Source organism: Schistocerca serialis, chromosome 9 (genome assembly GCF_023864345.2).
Source record: "Schistocerca serialis cubense isolate TAMUIC-IGC-003099 chromosome 9, iqSchSeri2.2, whole genome shotgun sequence".
Lineage (NCBI taxonomy): Eukaryota > Metazoa > Arthropoda > Insecta > Orthoptera > Acrididae > Schistocerca > Schistocerca serialis.
Genome location: NC_064646.1, coordinates 201,839,647 through 201,853,007, shown reverse-complemented (window position 1 = coordinate 201,853,007; position 13,361 = coordinate 201,839,647). Strand labels below are relative to the sequence as shown.

The 13,361-nt window shown below is 40.2% G+C and overlaps 1 protein-coding gene across 1 annotated transcript in view; it reads right to left on the bottom strand.

The window, feature by feature from the left end:
* Nucleotides 1-13,361, bottom strand: part of LOC126418960 (sodium-coupled monocarboxylate transporter 1-like) — a 173,088-nt gene that overhangs the window by 118,635 nt on the left and 41,092 nt on the right. Inside the window, exon 3 of the mRNA XM_050086006.1 lies at nt 3,447-3,606. Within this exon, the coding sequence (XP_049941963.1) occupies nt 3,447-3,606 (160 nt within the window). The remainder of the gene's footprint in view (nt 1-3,446; nt 3,607-13,361) is intronic.

The following is a 13,361-nucleotide window of genomic DNA, read 5'->3' as shown; positions in this document are numbered from 1 at the left end:
GATATCTTGCGAACCATGGATGAAGGGTATCAGACGGATGCCATATTCCTTGACTTCCGGAAAGCGTTTGACTCGATGATCCACTGCAGACTCATAAGGTACGAGCATATGGGATTGGTTCCCAAGTATGCGAGTGGCTCGAATACTTCTTAAGTAATAGAACCCAGTACGTTTTCCTCGATGGCGAGTGTTCATCGGAGGTGAGGGTATCATCTGAAGTGCCCCAGGGAAGTGTGGTAGGTCCGCTATTGTTTTATATCTACATAAATGTATGGCTGTTTGCTGACTATGCTGTGGTGTACGGGAAGGTGTCGTCGTTGAGTGACTGTAGGATGATACAAGATGACTTGGACAGGATTTGTGATTGGTGTAAAGAATGGAAACTAACTCTAAATATAGATAAATGTAAATTAATGCAGATGAATAGGAAAAAGAATCCTGTAATGTTTGAATACTTCATTAGTAGTGTAGCGCTTGACACAGTCACGTCGGTTAAATATTTGGGCGTTACTTTGCAGAGCGTTATTAAGTGGGACCAGCATGTAATGGCAGTTGTGGGGAAGGCGGATAGTCGTCTTCGGTTCATTGGTAGAATTTTGGGAAGATGTGGTTCATCTGTAAAGGAGACCACTTATAAAACACTAATACGACCTATTCTTCAGTACTGCTCGAGCGTTTGGGATCCCTATCAGGTCGGATTGAGGGAGGACATAGAAGAAATTCAGAGGCGGGCTGCTAGATTTGTTACTGGTAGGTTTAATCTTCACGCGAGTGTTACGAAAATGCTTCAGGAACTCGGGTGGGAATCTCTAGAGGAAAGGAGGCGTTCTTTTCGTGAATCGCTACTGAGGAAATTTAGAGAACCAGCATTTGAGGCTGACTGCAGTACAATTTTACCGCCGCCAACCTACATTTCGCGGAAAGACCACAAAGATAAGATAAGAGAGATTAGGGCTCTTACAGAGGCATATAGGCAGTCATTTTTCCCTCGTTCTGTTTGGGAGTTGAACAGGGTCGTTCAAATGGTTAAAATGGCTCTGAGTACTGTTGGACTTAACTTTTGAGGTCATCAGTCCCCTAGACCTTAGAACTACTTAAATTTAACTAACCTAAGGAAATCACATACATCCATGCCCGAGGCAGGTTCAAATGGTTCAAATGGCTCTGAGCACTATGGGACTCAACTGCTGAGGTCATTAGTCCCCTAGAACTTAGAACTAGTTAAACCTAACTAACCTAAGGACATCACAAACATCCATGCCCGAGGCAGGATTCGAACCTGCGACCGTATCGGTCACGCGGTTCCAGACTGAAGCGCCTAGAACCGCTTGGCCACCACGGCCGGCTGATGAAAGTCACACTGTGCAACGTTTGCAACCAGGTACGTAAAAGTGGCTCAAAATTAATTAAGGGTACGGTGTGCTATGGAAATTAAAATATGTTTTTTTCAATGGCTTATTAGTTATTTCTGCTCTTGGTGTCTTTACAAATGCATCCACAAAAATCCATTGTCTTACGATTTCTTCATGGGGCCCTCTCAAGTACTCAATGTTTAATTAATTCCAACCACCTTGCATCCATGTGATGGTAGCAGAGAGCATGCTGTGAAGAAACAACTTAAGACGACTCATTGTGTTCCTGCCTCGGTTTCCTACCGAAGATGTGTAACGTGCTTAGCCGGCCCAGGTGGCCGAGCGGTTCTAGGCGCTTCAGTCCGGAACCGCGCTACTGTTACGGTCGCAGGTTCGAATCCTGCCTCGGGCATAGGTTTAAGTAGTTCTAAGTTCTAGAAGACTGATGACCTCGAATGTTAAGTCCCATAGTGCTCAGAGCCATTTGAGCCATTCCCTCATGGTAGTTCTTTCCTGTATTCCTTTTAATTTCCCACCTTTGATTCTGAGGCATTGAATGCCTAAGAGCAAAAAGTGATTCTGGCGTTCTACACATCTGTTCTTTCATGTATATGCATTCCAAGAGTACGTTATTATGCGCGTGAATTTCGAAATCCGGCGGATGTTCTTGCTGGAAAGACGGCAGCTGAAACTGTTGAACTGGAACTATATATATGCAAATTCGCATTTGAGTAAATAAGTTCTAAAAACCCCTGAATTTGAAGTCTAAATGCAGTTTACAGTTTATATGTTCTTGTTGGTCAAAAGTCAACTGAAATAATAGCACTAAAAATCAGAAATGTATGTGTCCTCACATATTTCAAAATGTAAACATCTAGAAACACATGAAAGTGGAATCTCACGAGTTATTCATTGTAACATTAGTGACAGAGCACCGAACTGTCATATTCAATAAGTTATTCTGGCAAATCAATAGTCTGGACTCCTTGAATCAATAAATGCAATAAATGTTTGGCAGGCTACAAGCTAAGATCAATAAAAGGACGACAAAGTTATTTAAGACTAGGAAAGAGCGAAAATGTTTGAAAGCATGAAGAAATATTTGGACAAGCTGAAGAGTAAAAGACCCGTTGTATTATACAGATTATAATAATCCTTGTATAACCACTGTATTATTGAATGGTGTTATTAAATTATTATTAAACTGAACCGTATTAACGGCAAGCGCAATTTGTATGAAACTTTATATAACTGACTACAGCAGTACAATAAAGGTTATAAAATAAATAACACTAATAATAACAATAATAATAGTAAAATGGCAGCCAGTTGCTTTGTAAAAATTGTTATTGGTTGATGTGTAACATAACCTACCTTTACTTCTTCAGCAGGCAGTAATAAACTAATTACAAATTTAATTACTGACTGGCCCCGCATTATGCAGAAGTAAGTACTGTATTTAATATTTGATTGCGGTCAAGAGAGAGAGAGAGATTTCCTCTGTGGTATGAAAAGTAGGATACGCCAGTGTTCTTGTTCATAAGTATGTACAGTCTGTATCTACTACTATACTTCCAATGCTGGTCTACAGTAGTTTAAAATTTACGAATCTTTGATCAGAATTGGTTTGTGATGCGTTGAACTCTGTAACTGCAATTTCATGATAATGTTGAAGCCCAAATTTTTTTACAAATTTGATTTGCGACCTTAATAGATAGAGATTAAATTTTACACTGTTGTAAGACCCTTGCTATGAGCCACTTATTTATCAAAATCGGGGAAAATGGATCGTTTTTGATTATTTGCAGCGAAAAATTTGCTCTCTTAACTGTTGGCAGCCCACAGACATTTAATACTAATGCAGTAGCAGTGAAATACGAAATTGTTTTCTGCAGACCATTTTCCACAAATCATGTCTGATCACTTTTCGATTCGTCTCTGAGCACCGTTATGCTGTCAGCTATATAAAGACGTTTTAATGGGGCAAGTGTGTTGTAGGAAGAGATGAGAGTTGGTGAATGTTTGAAGCAGAGTGAAGAAATGGGGTAACAAACATTCACAGAGACGCTTCCAGGCGCTGAGGGCGCTACATACCTCGTACGTGGAGGTGATTCGAAGGCCGTGGAACACAGGAAGGTACGCGAAGCCTATGAAGAGAGGCGCTGTGAAGATGGACACGTTCATGAAGACGTACTGCGTGCCTCGAAGGTAGAGCTCCGTAGGCGTGCCGAGAAGCGTGATGCCCGAGATGAAGCTGCCAGTACAGAACACAGGTGACGCAAAAGCCAGAGACAGATCAAGTACACAAATTGTGCAGAATGGTTTCCTGTAGTTCCATTGAAAACAGCTTTAGGTACTATTAAATAAATTACAGAATTTCTTTTAATGAGTTTCATGGAAAGTTTTCTTCAGAACGAGCAACAATTTGTTATATGTAGCTTTTTCATACGGTAATACGAACTCTCATAGATGGTGGGAGAGAAGAGAAAATTATTGAGATAAGGAACCTGGAATCGAGTGAATCGAAAGTTACGTCAGGACCCACAAATCTTTATACAATGCAGAGTACAACGGGCACAAATACAAATATCTTTATATGCTCTTCCTTAATACATACACACATCAGTGTGCTGGTTGCTTTTCCTCTGCGATGAACAGTCTTCCCACAAAGCATTACAAACTTTATGGCCTGGTGTTTTCTGCACAGAGTTAATTGCACCACTAATTACACTGCGCCTATCAGTGTAGACCAAGATTTTTACGTCCACTCGTCCCCACATCAACACTTCACCTACTGCCCATGGGAAAATAAGCGTTTATGGCTTCTTTTGCGACAAGTACTTGGAGGTTTTAACCAACCTAAAAACATATGACTTGTAATGAATATAATAATTAGGATGTAAATGACGTAAATACTGATATAATGTAATGAGGTACACCGTCCTGGGCCCCAAAAAATACGTCTGCTCTTATACCCGTTGCATTCTGTATACTAAGTTGATTCATGATGTGGCTGGTTGCAGACATTGTATGGAAAGCAAATACGCTCATATATTGGCGCGAAAGAATACTGAAACCATCGTTCAGGTTTTCCCTACGTGAATTTACGAGTATTACTTGTGTGTTCCCAGAAATACTGTTTCCATTATATGCATAATATTTCGACGACCGAACCATCCGCTTCCTACAGATGCTGCAAGTTTTGCTACATGTGTAGTCGCTGCCTGGGATCCAACCAGACTGCGGACTATTGTTCGCTATTTACACCTGGGTTTGATTCCCGACACCTACCATGTCTTTTGATGCTTTACTAATTTTCGTAGCTCGAGAAGATATACCGTGAAACTCAAATTTGCGTTGACGGAATATCAGAGCGAGCTCTCAAAAGGAAAAGAGTATCAAAGGGCGTAGTGGGTGTCGGGAATCTAAGTCCAAAGCAAGCTTTGTGAACTTATTCCAAGAATGAGAAATCCTTTGTTACCGAATATGGTTTTTTGGAGCGTACTATTTTTCATCCCGACATCTACTACGCTCATTGATGTTTTTGTTTTGTTTTTCGGAGCACGCATAGATATTCCGTCGGTCATCGAATGGGAATGACCTAAAACAAAATCTGACAACCTACTCAAAAGAGAGAATTGTTATTTAATGTCAAGACACACTAAGAAAAAGAAAAGCTGTTAAATATAAAACGAAAAGACACTATCATTATATGAAGAGTATAGCGGTTTCATTAACTTGTTTGTTACTGAAAATTTTGCACGACCACATTGTAAACCTAGAAATAAATGATAGTGACAAGTCTGCAGTGTTCTTTTTTTCTCTTTGCTTCTGTGACGAATTTTCCATCAGCGTAAGCTGTTTGGAATTGACAGTGCAAAGATTACTAACAGGTGTTTAGTTCTGCTTCCAGAAGCACGCTCTTTTCAAAACTCAAAGTCCTGTATTTCAAAGTGATCGAAATACCCATTATCGCACATTCACTCACTTGCATTTATTTGCAGCAACCTTTCTTCCTGTCCGTGACACTTTCTTGTCAAAAAATCTGGACGTTGCATTCTTGTTGTTGTTGTTGTTGTTGTTGTCTTCAGTCCTGAGACTAGTTTGATGCAGCTCTCCATGCTACTCCAGCCTGTGCAAGCTTCTTCATTTCCCAGTACTTGCTGCAACCTACATCCTTCTGAATCTGCTTAGTGTATTCATCTCTCGATCTCCCTCTACGATTTTTACCCTCCACGCTGCCCTCCATTGCTAAATTTGTGATCCCTTGATGCCTCAGAACATGTCCCACCAACCGGTCCCTTCTTCTTGTCAAGTTGTGCCATAAACTCCTCTTCTCCACAATTCTATTCAATACCTCCTCATTAGTTATGTGATCTACCCATCTAATGGTTCAAATGGCTCTGAGCACTATGGGACTTAACTGCTGTGGTCATCAGTCCCCTAGGACTTAGAACTAGTTAAACCTAACTAACCTAAGGACATCACAAACATCCATGCCCGAGGCAGGATTCTACCCATCTAATCTTCAGCATTCTTCTGTAGCACCACATTTCGAAAGCGTCAATTCTCTTCTTCTCCAAATTATTTATCGTCCATGTTTCACTTCCATACATGGCTACACTCCATACAAATGCTTTCAGAAACGACTTCCTGACACTTAAATCTATACTCGATGTTAACAAATTTCTCTTCTTCAGAAACGCTTTAATTGCCATTGCTAGTCTACATTTTATATCTTCTCTACTTCGACCATCATCAGTTATTTTGCTCCACAAATAGCAAAACTCCTTTACTACTTTAAGTGTATCAATTCCTAATCTAATTCTCTCAGCATCACCCGACTTAATTCGACTGCATTCCATTACCCACGTTTTGATTTTGTTGATGTTCATCTTATATCCTCCTTTCAAGACACTGTCCATTCCGTTCCACTGCTCTTCCAGGTCCTTTGTTGTCTCTGACACAATTAGAATGTCATCGGCGAACCTCAACGTTTTTATTTCTTCTCCATGGACGTTAATACCTACTCCGAATTTTTCTTTTGTTTCATTTACTGCTTGCTCAATATGCAGATTGAATAACATCGGGGAGAGGCTACAACCCTGTCTCACTCCCTACCCCAACCGCTGCTTCCCTTTAATGCCCCTCGACACTTATAACTGCCATGTGGTTTCTGTACAAATTGTAAATGGCCTTTCGCTCCCTGTATTTTACCCCTGCCACCATTAGAATTTGAAAGAGAGTATTCCAGTCCACACTGTCAAAAACTTTCTCTAAGTCTACAAATGCTAGAAATGTAGGTTTGCCTTTCCTTAATCTATTTTCTAAGTTAAGTCGTAGGATCAGTATTGCCTCACGTGTTCCAATATTTCTGCGGAATCCAAACTGATTTTCCCCGAGGTCGGCTTCTACTAGTTTTTCCATTCGTCTGTAAAGAATTCGCGTTAGTACTTTGCAGCTGTGACTTTTTAAACTGATAGTTCGGTAATTTTCACATCTGTCAACACCTGCTTTCTTTGGGATTGGAATTATTATATTCTTCTTGAAGTCTGAGGGTACTTCGCCTGTCTCATACATCTTGCTCACCAGATAGTAGAGTTTTGTCAGGATTGGCTCTCCCACGGCCGTCAGTAGTTCCAATGGAATGCTGTCTACTCCCGGGGCCTTCTTTCGACTCAGGTCTTTCAGTGCTCTGTCAAACTCTTCACGCAGTATCGTATCTCCGATTTCATCCTCATCTACATCCTCTTCCATTTCCATAATTCTGTCCTCAAGTACATCGCCCTTGTATAGACCCTCAATATACTCCTTCCACCTTTCTGCTTTCCCTTCTTTGCGTAGAACTGGGTTTCCATCAACGATCTTGATATTCATACAAGTGACTCTCTTTTCTCCAAAGGTCTCTTTAATATTTCTGTAGGCAGTATCTATCTTACCCCTAGTGAGATAAGCCTCTACATCCTTACATTTGTCCTCTAGCCATCCCTGCTTAGCCATTTTGCACGTTCAGTCGATCTCATTTTTGAGACGTTTGTATTCCTTTTTGCCTGCTTCATTTACTGCGTTTTTATATTTTCTCCTTTCATCAATTAAATTCAATATTTTATCTGTTACCCAAGGATTTCTACTAGCCCTCGTCTTTTTACCTACTTGATCCTCTGCTGCCTTCACTACTTCATCCCTCAGAGCTACCCATTCCTCTTCTACTGTATTTCTTTCCCCCATTCCTGTCAATTGTTGCCTTGTGCTCTCGCTGAAACTCTGTACAAAATCTTGATTAGTCAGTTTATCCAGGTCACATCTCCTTAAAATCCCACCTTTTTCCCCCTGGAAATGTCTTAAAATTTAAATCTGCTTCCTAAATCTCTGTCTTACCATTATATAACCTATCTGATACCTTCTAGTATCTCCAGGATTCTTCCATGTATACAACCTTCTTTTATGATTCTTGAGCCAAGTATTAGCTATAATTAAGTTATGCTCTGCGCAAAATTCTACCAGACGGCTTCCTCTTTCATTTCTCTCCCCAAATCCATATTCACCCACTATGTTTCCTTCTCTCCCTTTTCCTACTCTCGAATTCCAGTCACCCATGACTATTAAATTTTCGTCTCCCTTCACTACCTGAATAATTTATTTTATCTCATCATACATTTCATCAAACGTTGCATTACATATATCATAAACTTATTCGTTATCAGTCGGTGATGGCAGATCCGACTGCCATGAACATTTAGTCTCAAACTACTTCATTGCGAAGGCACTCAGCAGTTTCAGTCTTGTGAACATACTGCTAAACTGGCACCCGAGCCACTTGCTTGAAACACCTATCTACCTTTCTAGTAGTAAAAGTGGTGGCAGACTATCTTGCAGTTTTTGTGACTTACACCACTTGGAAACTAACCCCCCCCCCCCCCCCCATGTGTGTATTTATTTAAAAATAATAATTCGAGTATAAATTTATTGCTAGTGAATAATGCAATGACATTTTGCTCTTCTGTGTATTATTAACCAGTATTAAGGATGGGTTTTGCGTTTGTTCATCGCATGCAGTTGCTGTCAATGTCCGCAACTTTGATTCTCTTTTATTAAAACAGACCTTTTGCTTGAAGTTTAGGCTATTATGCAGAGTGTTAGTATGACAAGGTAAGGTTTTGGTAACTTCAGAATTGCTGGTTACAAGGCGCAGTACAGCATCGTTTCTTTCAACTTTCTATTAACTTGTTAACCTTTAAAGACCTAAATCAGCTACCCCATCTCGCGTCGATTCGTTCAACTTACTGTAATCAATAACCTTCAGAAATGACTGCTAACTTATTATTTGCAGAATCTGATAGTGCCAGCCTGTGGAAATAGTGTGTGATGTCACTACATGGCGTCATACGTAGGCAACAGAGGACCATTTGCATTGCACCCTATTTATCGTAATTGAGCTCGTTCATGAGTGTAATTACTACGTGATTGGACGCGAATTGTTTATCGTTATTTTGTGTGAACTAGACTGGACAGTCTGTATGTGTTCGATCAAACTACGATCTTCTTTTTACTGCCAAAATGCTATTTCGTTCTTAAGTGTCCACTTACAGAAGTAATTACAACGGAGGTCCCAAAATTACGGTATTAGAGTTCCTGGAGGATGAACCAGTAAGGAACAAATTGTTATCAAGTAGTCACAGGAAGAACTTCACTTATTATTCAGATTCAGGGCTTGAGTTTTTTTTTTCTTTTTTAAAAAAGAGGTTTATTGTAATGATGAAGTGCACGGTTTAGCGTGATCGTAATTGAACGTCGTGCAAATGCTATTTCGAGAACGTTAGCTTCCGTACATTCACATGGTACTACATTCCCTCTTTAGTATTTGTTGCTCGTTCAAATCGGTCTGGCTGCAGTAACCTATTCAGTTCAGTTTCCTGCTGCTAAAACTCTCAACCTATTGCAGAACGATAATAAATGTCGTAGAGATCTACTCAGTAAATGTAAACTAAATTAAGAGTAGCTACCACATCAGCATATCTCCCATACACTAGGGGTGACTAGGCCATCTTCAGAAACCTGATGTTCAAAATCCATGCCAATAACACAGCGTAGCACTCAGATAGTACAATTCGAAATTAGGCTACTTTTCTTTACAATTATCTACAGAGATCCACAAAATGGAGAAATGCATGAGTAGGTGAATATAGCAAATGGAAAGAGAGGATTTTTGTTATTTTACGGAATTTACAGGCCGTTATCAGATGTAAGTATAAAATAATCTGTGAACACATGTGTAAAATGGTAGAGGAGTGTCTTGGTTCAAATGGCTCTGAGCACTATGGAACTTAACATCGGAGGTCATCAGTCCCCTAGAACTTAAACCTAACCAACCTAAGGACATCACACACATCCATGCCCGAGGCAGTATTCGAACCTGCGACCGTAGCAGTCGCACTGCTCAGGACTGAAGCGCCTAGAACCGCTCGGCCACCGCGGCCGGGTAAGGTGTATCTTCTCAGTTCGTTGTGCAAGCTATCTTAATTCCTGGGTATGGAGCTCAGACAGGCCCTTGTGTAAGTACCTTACACTTCCTTCATAAGAACCCAATAAAACTGTTTGAAAGTACCTGTGCACATATGTTTCTGATTTTATGCAGCACGTAAGTGGCCATGTTTTAGCTTTCTTCAAACTGTCACTTTTTTTGGATGCACTAATATATTGACTTTGAAATTATAATTTAAAAAAAGATATACAAAAGGACCTTGCAGATTTTCCATAAACACCCTATCATTTGAAATAGGTCATAATTAAACATTAAGTACAAACGTTTTTGACAGCTACGTAGTCACCAACTTGTAGCAATTACATTACTTTCTTTCGAAATACCTTGCAGGGTTGTGTTTAGTTGCCATTATACATTCATTTTTGCAGGTAAGCCTATCTATCCCTTTTCAGAAGGATGATGGTCTTTTGGAAACACAAATTTGAAATCACATGAAAGGACATCTATTAAGTGCCTCCCTCCAAAAACGACGTTTCAAGTCAGGTGCAGTTCCACTCGTGCTGTCAGACTGTCCTTCCTACTTGTCAAAAGAAGAGAGCACACGTGAAGGGCAGAAGCTTGAGAATGAACTGTTAACAGCACAGCTGCAGTATTGTCTGTTTACTCAAAGAGACTACGATGATGCTTTCTGTAATGTTGCAAAATTTCCATGTATGTGCTTGGTACAGATCCATAAATAAACCATTAATTTGAAGTATGTAATGCTTTCCTGTTTACATATCTCTCAACATACAGGCTTTCTTTTCGCACTGGTTTATGTAAGATGATGAGTCCACCCCCCCCCCTCTCCCGCCTCCCCCCCCCCCGCCCCCACGCAAAAAAGATAAAAAAGAGAAACATTTACACCTTAAAAATTGCACCTGACGCTTCATGTTCAGTTTCATCTTTCTGGTATGTTACATACCTTGTGTCACCCTGTCCCTCGACTTTGCTCCTTATTTCTCGGAAATACACGGAACAGCAGGGCATTGATATAGCATTGCAGAAAGGCATTTTTCGTTCGGCAACACTCTCTGAGTTCGGCTGAATCGTGAAGTCAGCGCTGTATAACCTTCGCTATTTGTTCATTGTATGAAGGACGTTCAAAGGTCCAGTGGCTGTTTGCACAAAAAGAGACAGTCAGGCAGTCTATCGTGGCAATCCTTGAACGGGAATGACAAAAGAAGGGCATAAGAACTCTCAATTCGCATAAGCGACAGGTACTGCGTGTTTGCTGTGAAACGCCATTAAAATACAATGCAAAACGAATTTAAAGATTTAGTTGACAATGAAAGAGCAAAAATTTACAATGATCACAGATAGGATTCATTGTTCTCTACGTCAAAAGGCACTTGTGCCAAATTTGCAGCCGTGGAGCCCATGAAGAAATTGGTGGTACGAGTAGTAAAATTTCTGAAGCCACACACATTATTCTTTTCTCAGTTGCAACAGTTTTCAATGGAACTGAATGAAGAGTATAGGACTTCATACACTACCGTAGGTTAAACTGGTTAAGCCAAGAGGCATTCCGGGAACGATTCTTCGATCTAAAATTCTCTATTGTTTAATTTCTAAAGGAGAAAGGAGTTTAGGAACGAAAGTTAGAGCATCTAGAATGGACTGCAGACTTGGCCTTTTAAGTGGACTTTGCTGCTCACTGCCCACTGTAAGATTTTGCAACGTAACCTCTTTCTGATTTGATAGAGACGCACTTAAACAGTAGGTCATGTTGTAGAACATAAACAGTCTAATATTGACAGTCCAGTTCCCTAAACACATAGGCGCTTAGGGAAACGCAAAGTCTGAAGAATTCGTTGTATCCTTGAAAGAATAACAAGGATAGTCTTATAAAGAGTTTGAGGAGACTGTCAGTCTTACATCTGTTAACAAGCTGTTCACGAGACAGTTCGCCGTTTCAATTGAAAGCGCTCCTGTGCATGTGCAGATCTAACTGGGTGAACTGCTAGGTAATGCAAGTTTTAATTACAAATCTTTTTGTGTTAAAACTGACACGTCTACATTGCTTTCATCAGGTGAGTTTCCAAGTCTCTATAATAAGGCTGCAAAAGTGCTACGACATTTCGATCGATATGTTTGTGTTGAATGGAATGGACAATGCCTTGAAAGGCAGATATGAGATGAACATCAACAAAAGCAAAACGAGGTTAATGGAATGTAGTCGGATTAAGTCGGGTGATGCTGAGGGAATTAGATTAGGAAATGAGACACTTAAAGTAGTAAAGAAGTTCTGCTATTTCAGGAGCAAAATAACTGATGATGGTCGAAGTAGAGGATATAAAATTTAGGCTGGCAATGGCAAGGAAGGCGTTTCTGAAGAAAAGAAATTTAACATCGAGTATAGATTTAAGTGTCAGGAAGTCGTTTCTGAAAGCATTTGTATGGAGTGTAGCCATGTATGGAAGTGAAACATGGACGATAAATAGTTTGGACAAGAAGAGAATAGAAGCTTTCGGAATGTGGTGCTACAGAAGAATGCTGAAGATTAGATGGGTAGATCACATAACTAATGAGGAGGTATTGAATAGAATTGTGGAGAAGAGGAGTTTGTGGCACAACTTGTCAAGAAGAAGGGACCGGTTGGTAGGACATGTTCTGAGGCATCAAGGGATCACCAATTTCGTATTGGAGGGCAGCGTGGAGGGTAAAAGTCGTAGAGTGAGACGAAGAGATGAATACACTAAGCAGATTCAGAAGGATGTAGGTTGCAGTAGGTACTGGGAGATGGAAAAGCTTGCACCAGAATAAGTAGCATGGAGAGCTTCATCAAACCAGTCTCTGGACTGAAGACCACAACAACATGTCTGTGTGAAAGATATATGGCCGATTATCAAAGTAAGTGCCACGATGATGTGGCAACTTGAGTGTGAAACTCTGTGAAACTGTCTGCGAGTGCCCATATGTCAACAGTTTGTACTATATAAAAATTTTATTATGTCTTCAGCGCTTCAAAAATAAGTAATACAGAACATTTGTTTTTTTATGACGTATGTTGTTGAGAAATGCGAAACATAAAACGAAGTAGTATGCAGTGTGACTGCGCAGCCATTTAGACGCGGTGATTGACAGCTTTCCTCTCTTCCCTCTCCTCGTTCTCAGACGGAGTGTACTGGCATTGGAGGAAATGTGATGCAAGGCTGAGAGCTTTGGCATTCATCCCCGGGCATGATTCAACATTGCTTGACCTACTTATGACTGAAATCGGTGCCACATTCGGTAGAGCATGCGGTAGAGTGGTTACTGCATTAACAGCAACTTTTCAGATTTGTAACAAATATGTGATTCCTATCCAACCCGCAGTGTGAAAGGTGTTTCAATAACGAAGACGACATTGAATAAAGAATTTTCGCTCGAAACATCTCATGTAAGCTCGCTATAAATTACAACTAAAATTAGGACAGTATGTCTACTCACTATTTTTTTATTTCTCATGATGTGAGCATTAAGAGAAGGAAAACATTCTCTCTTTC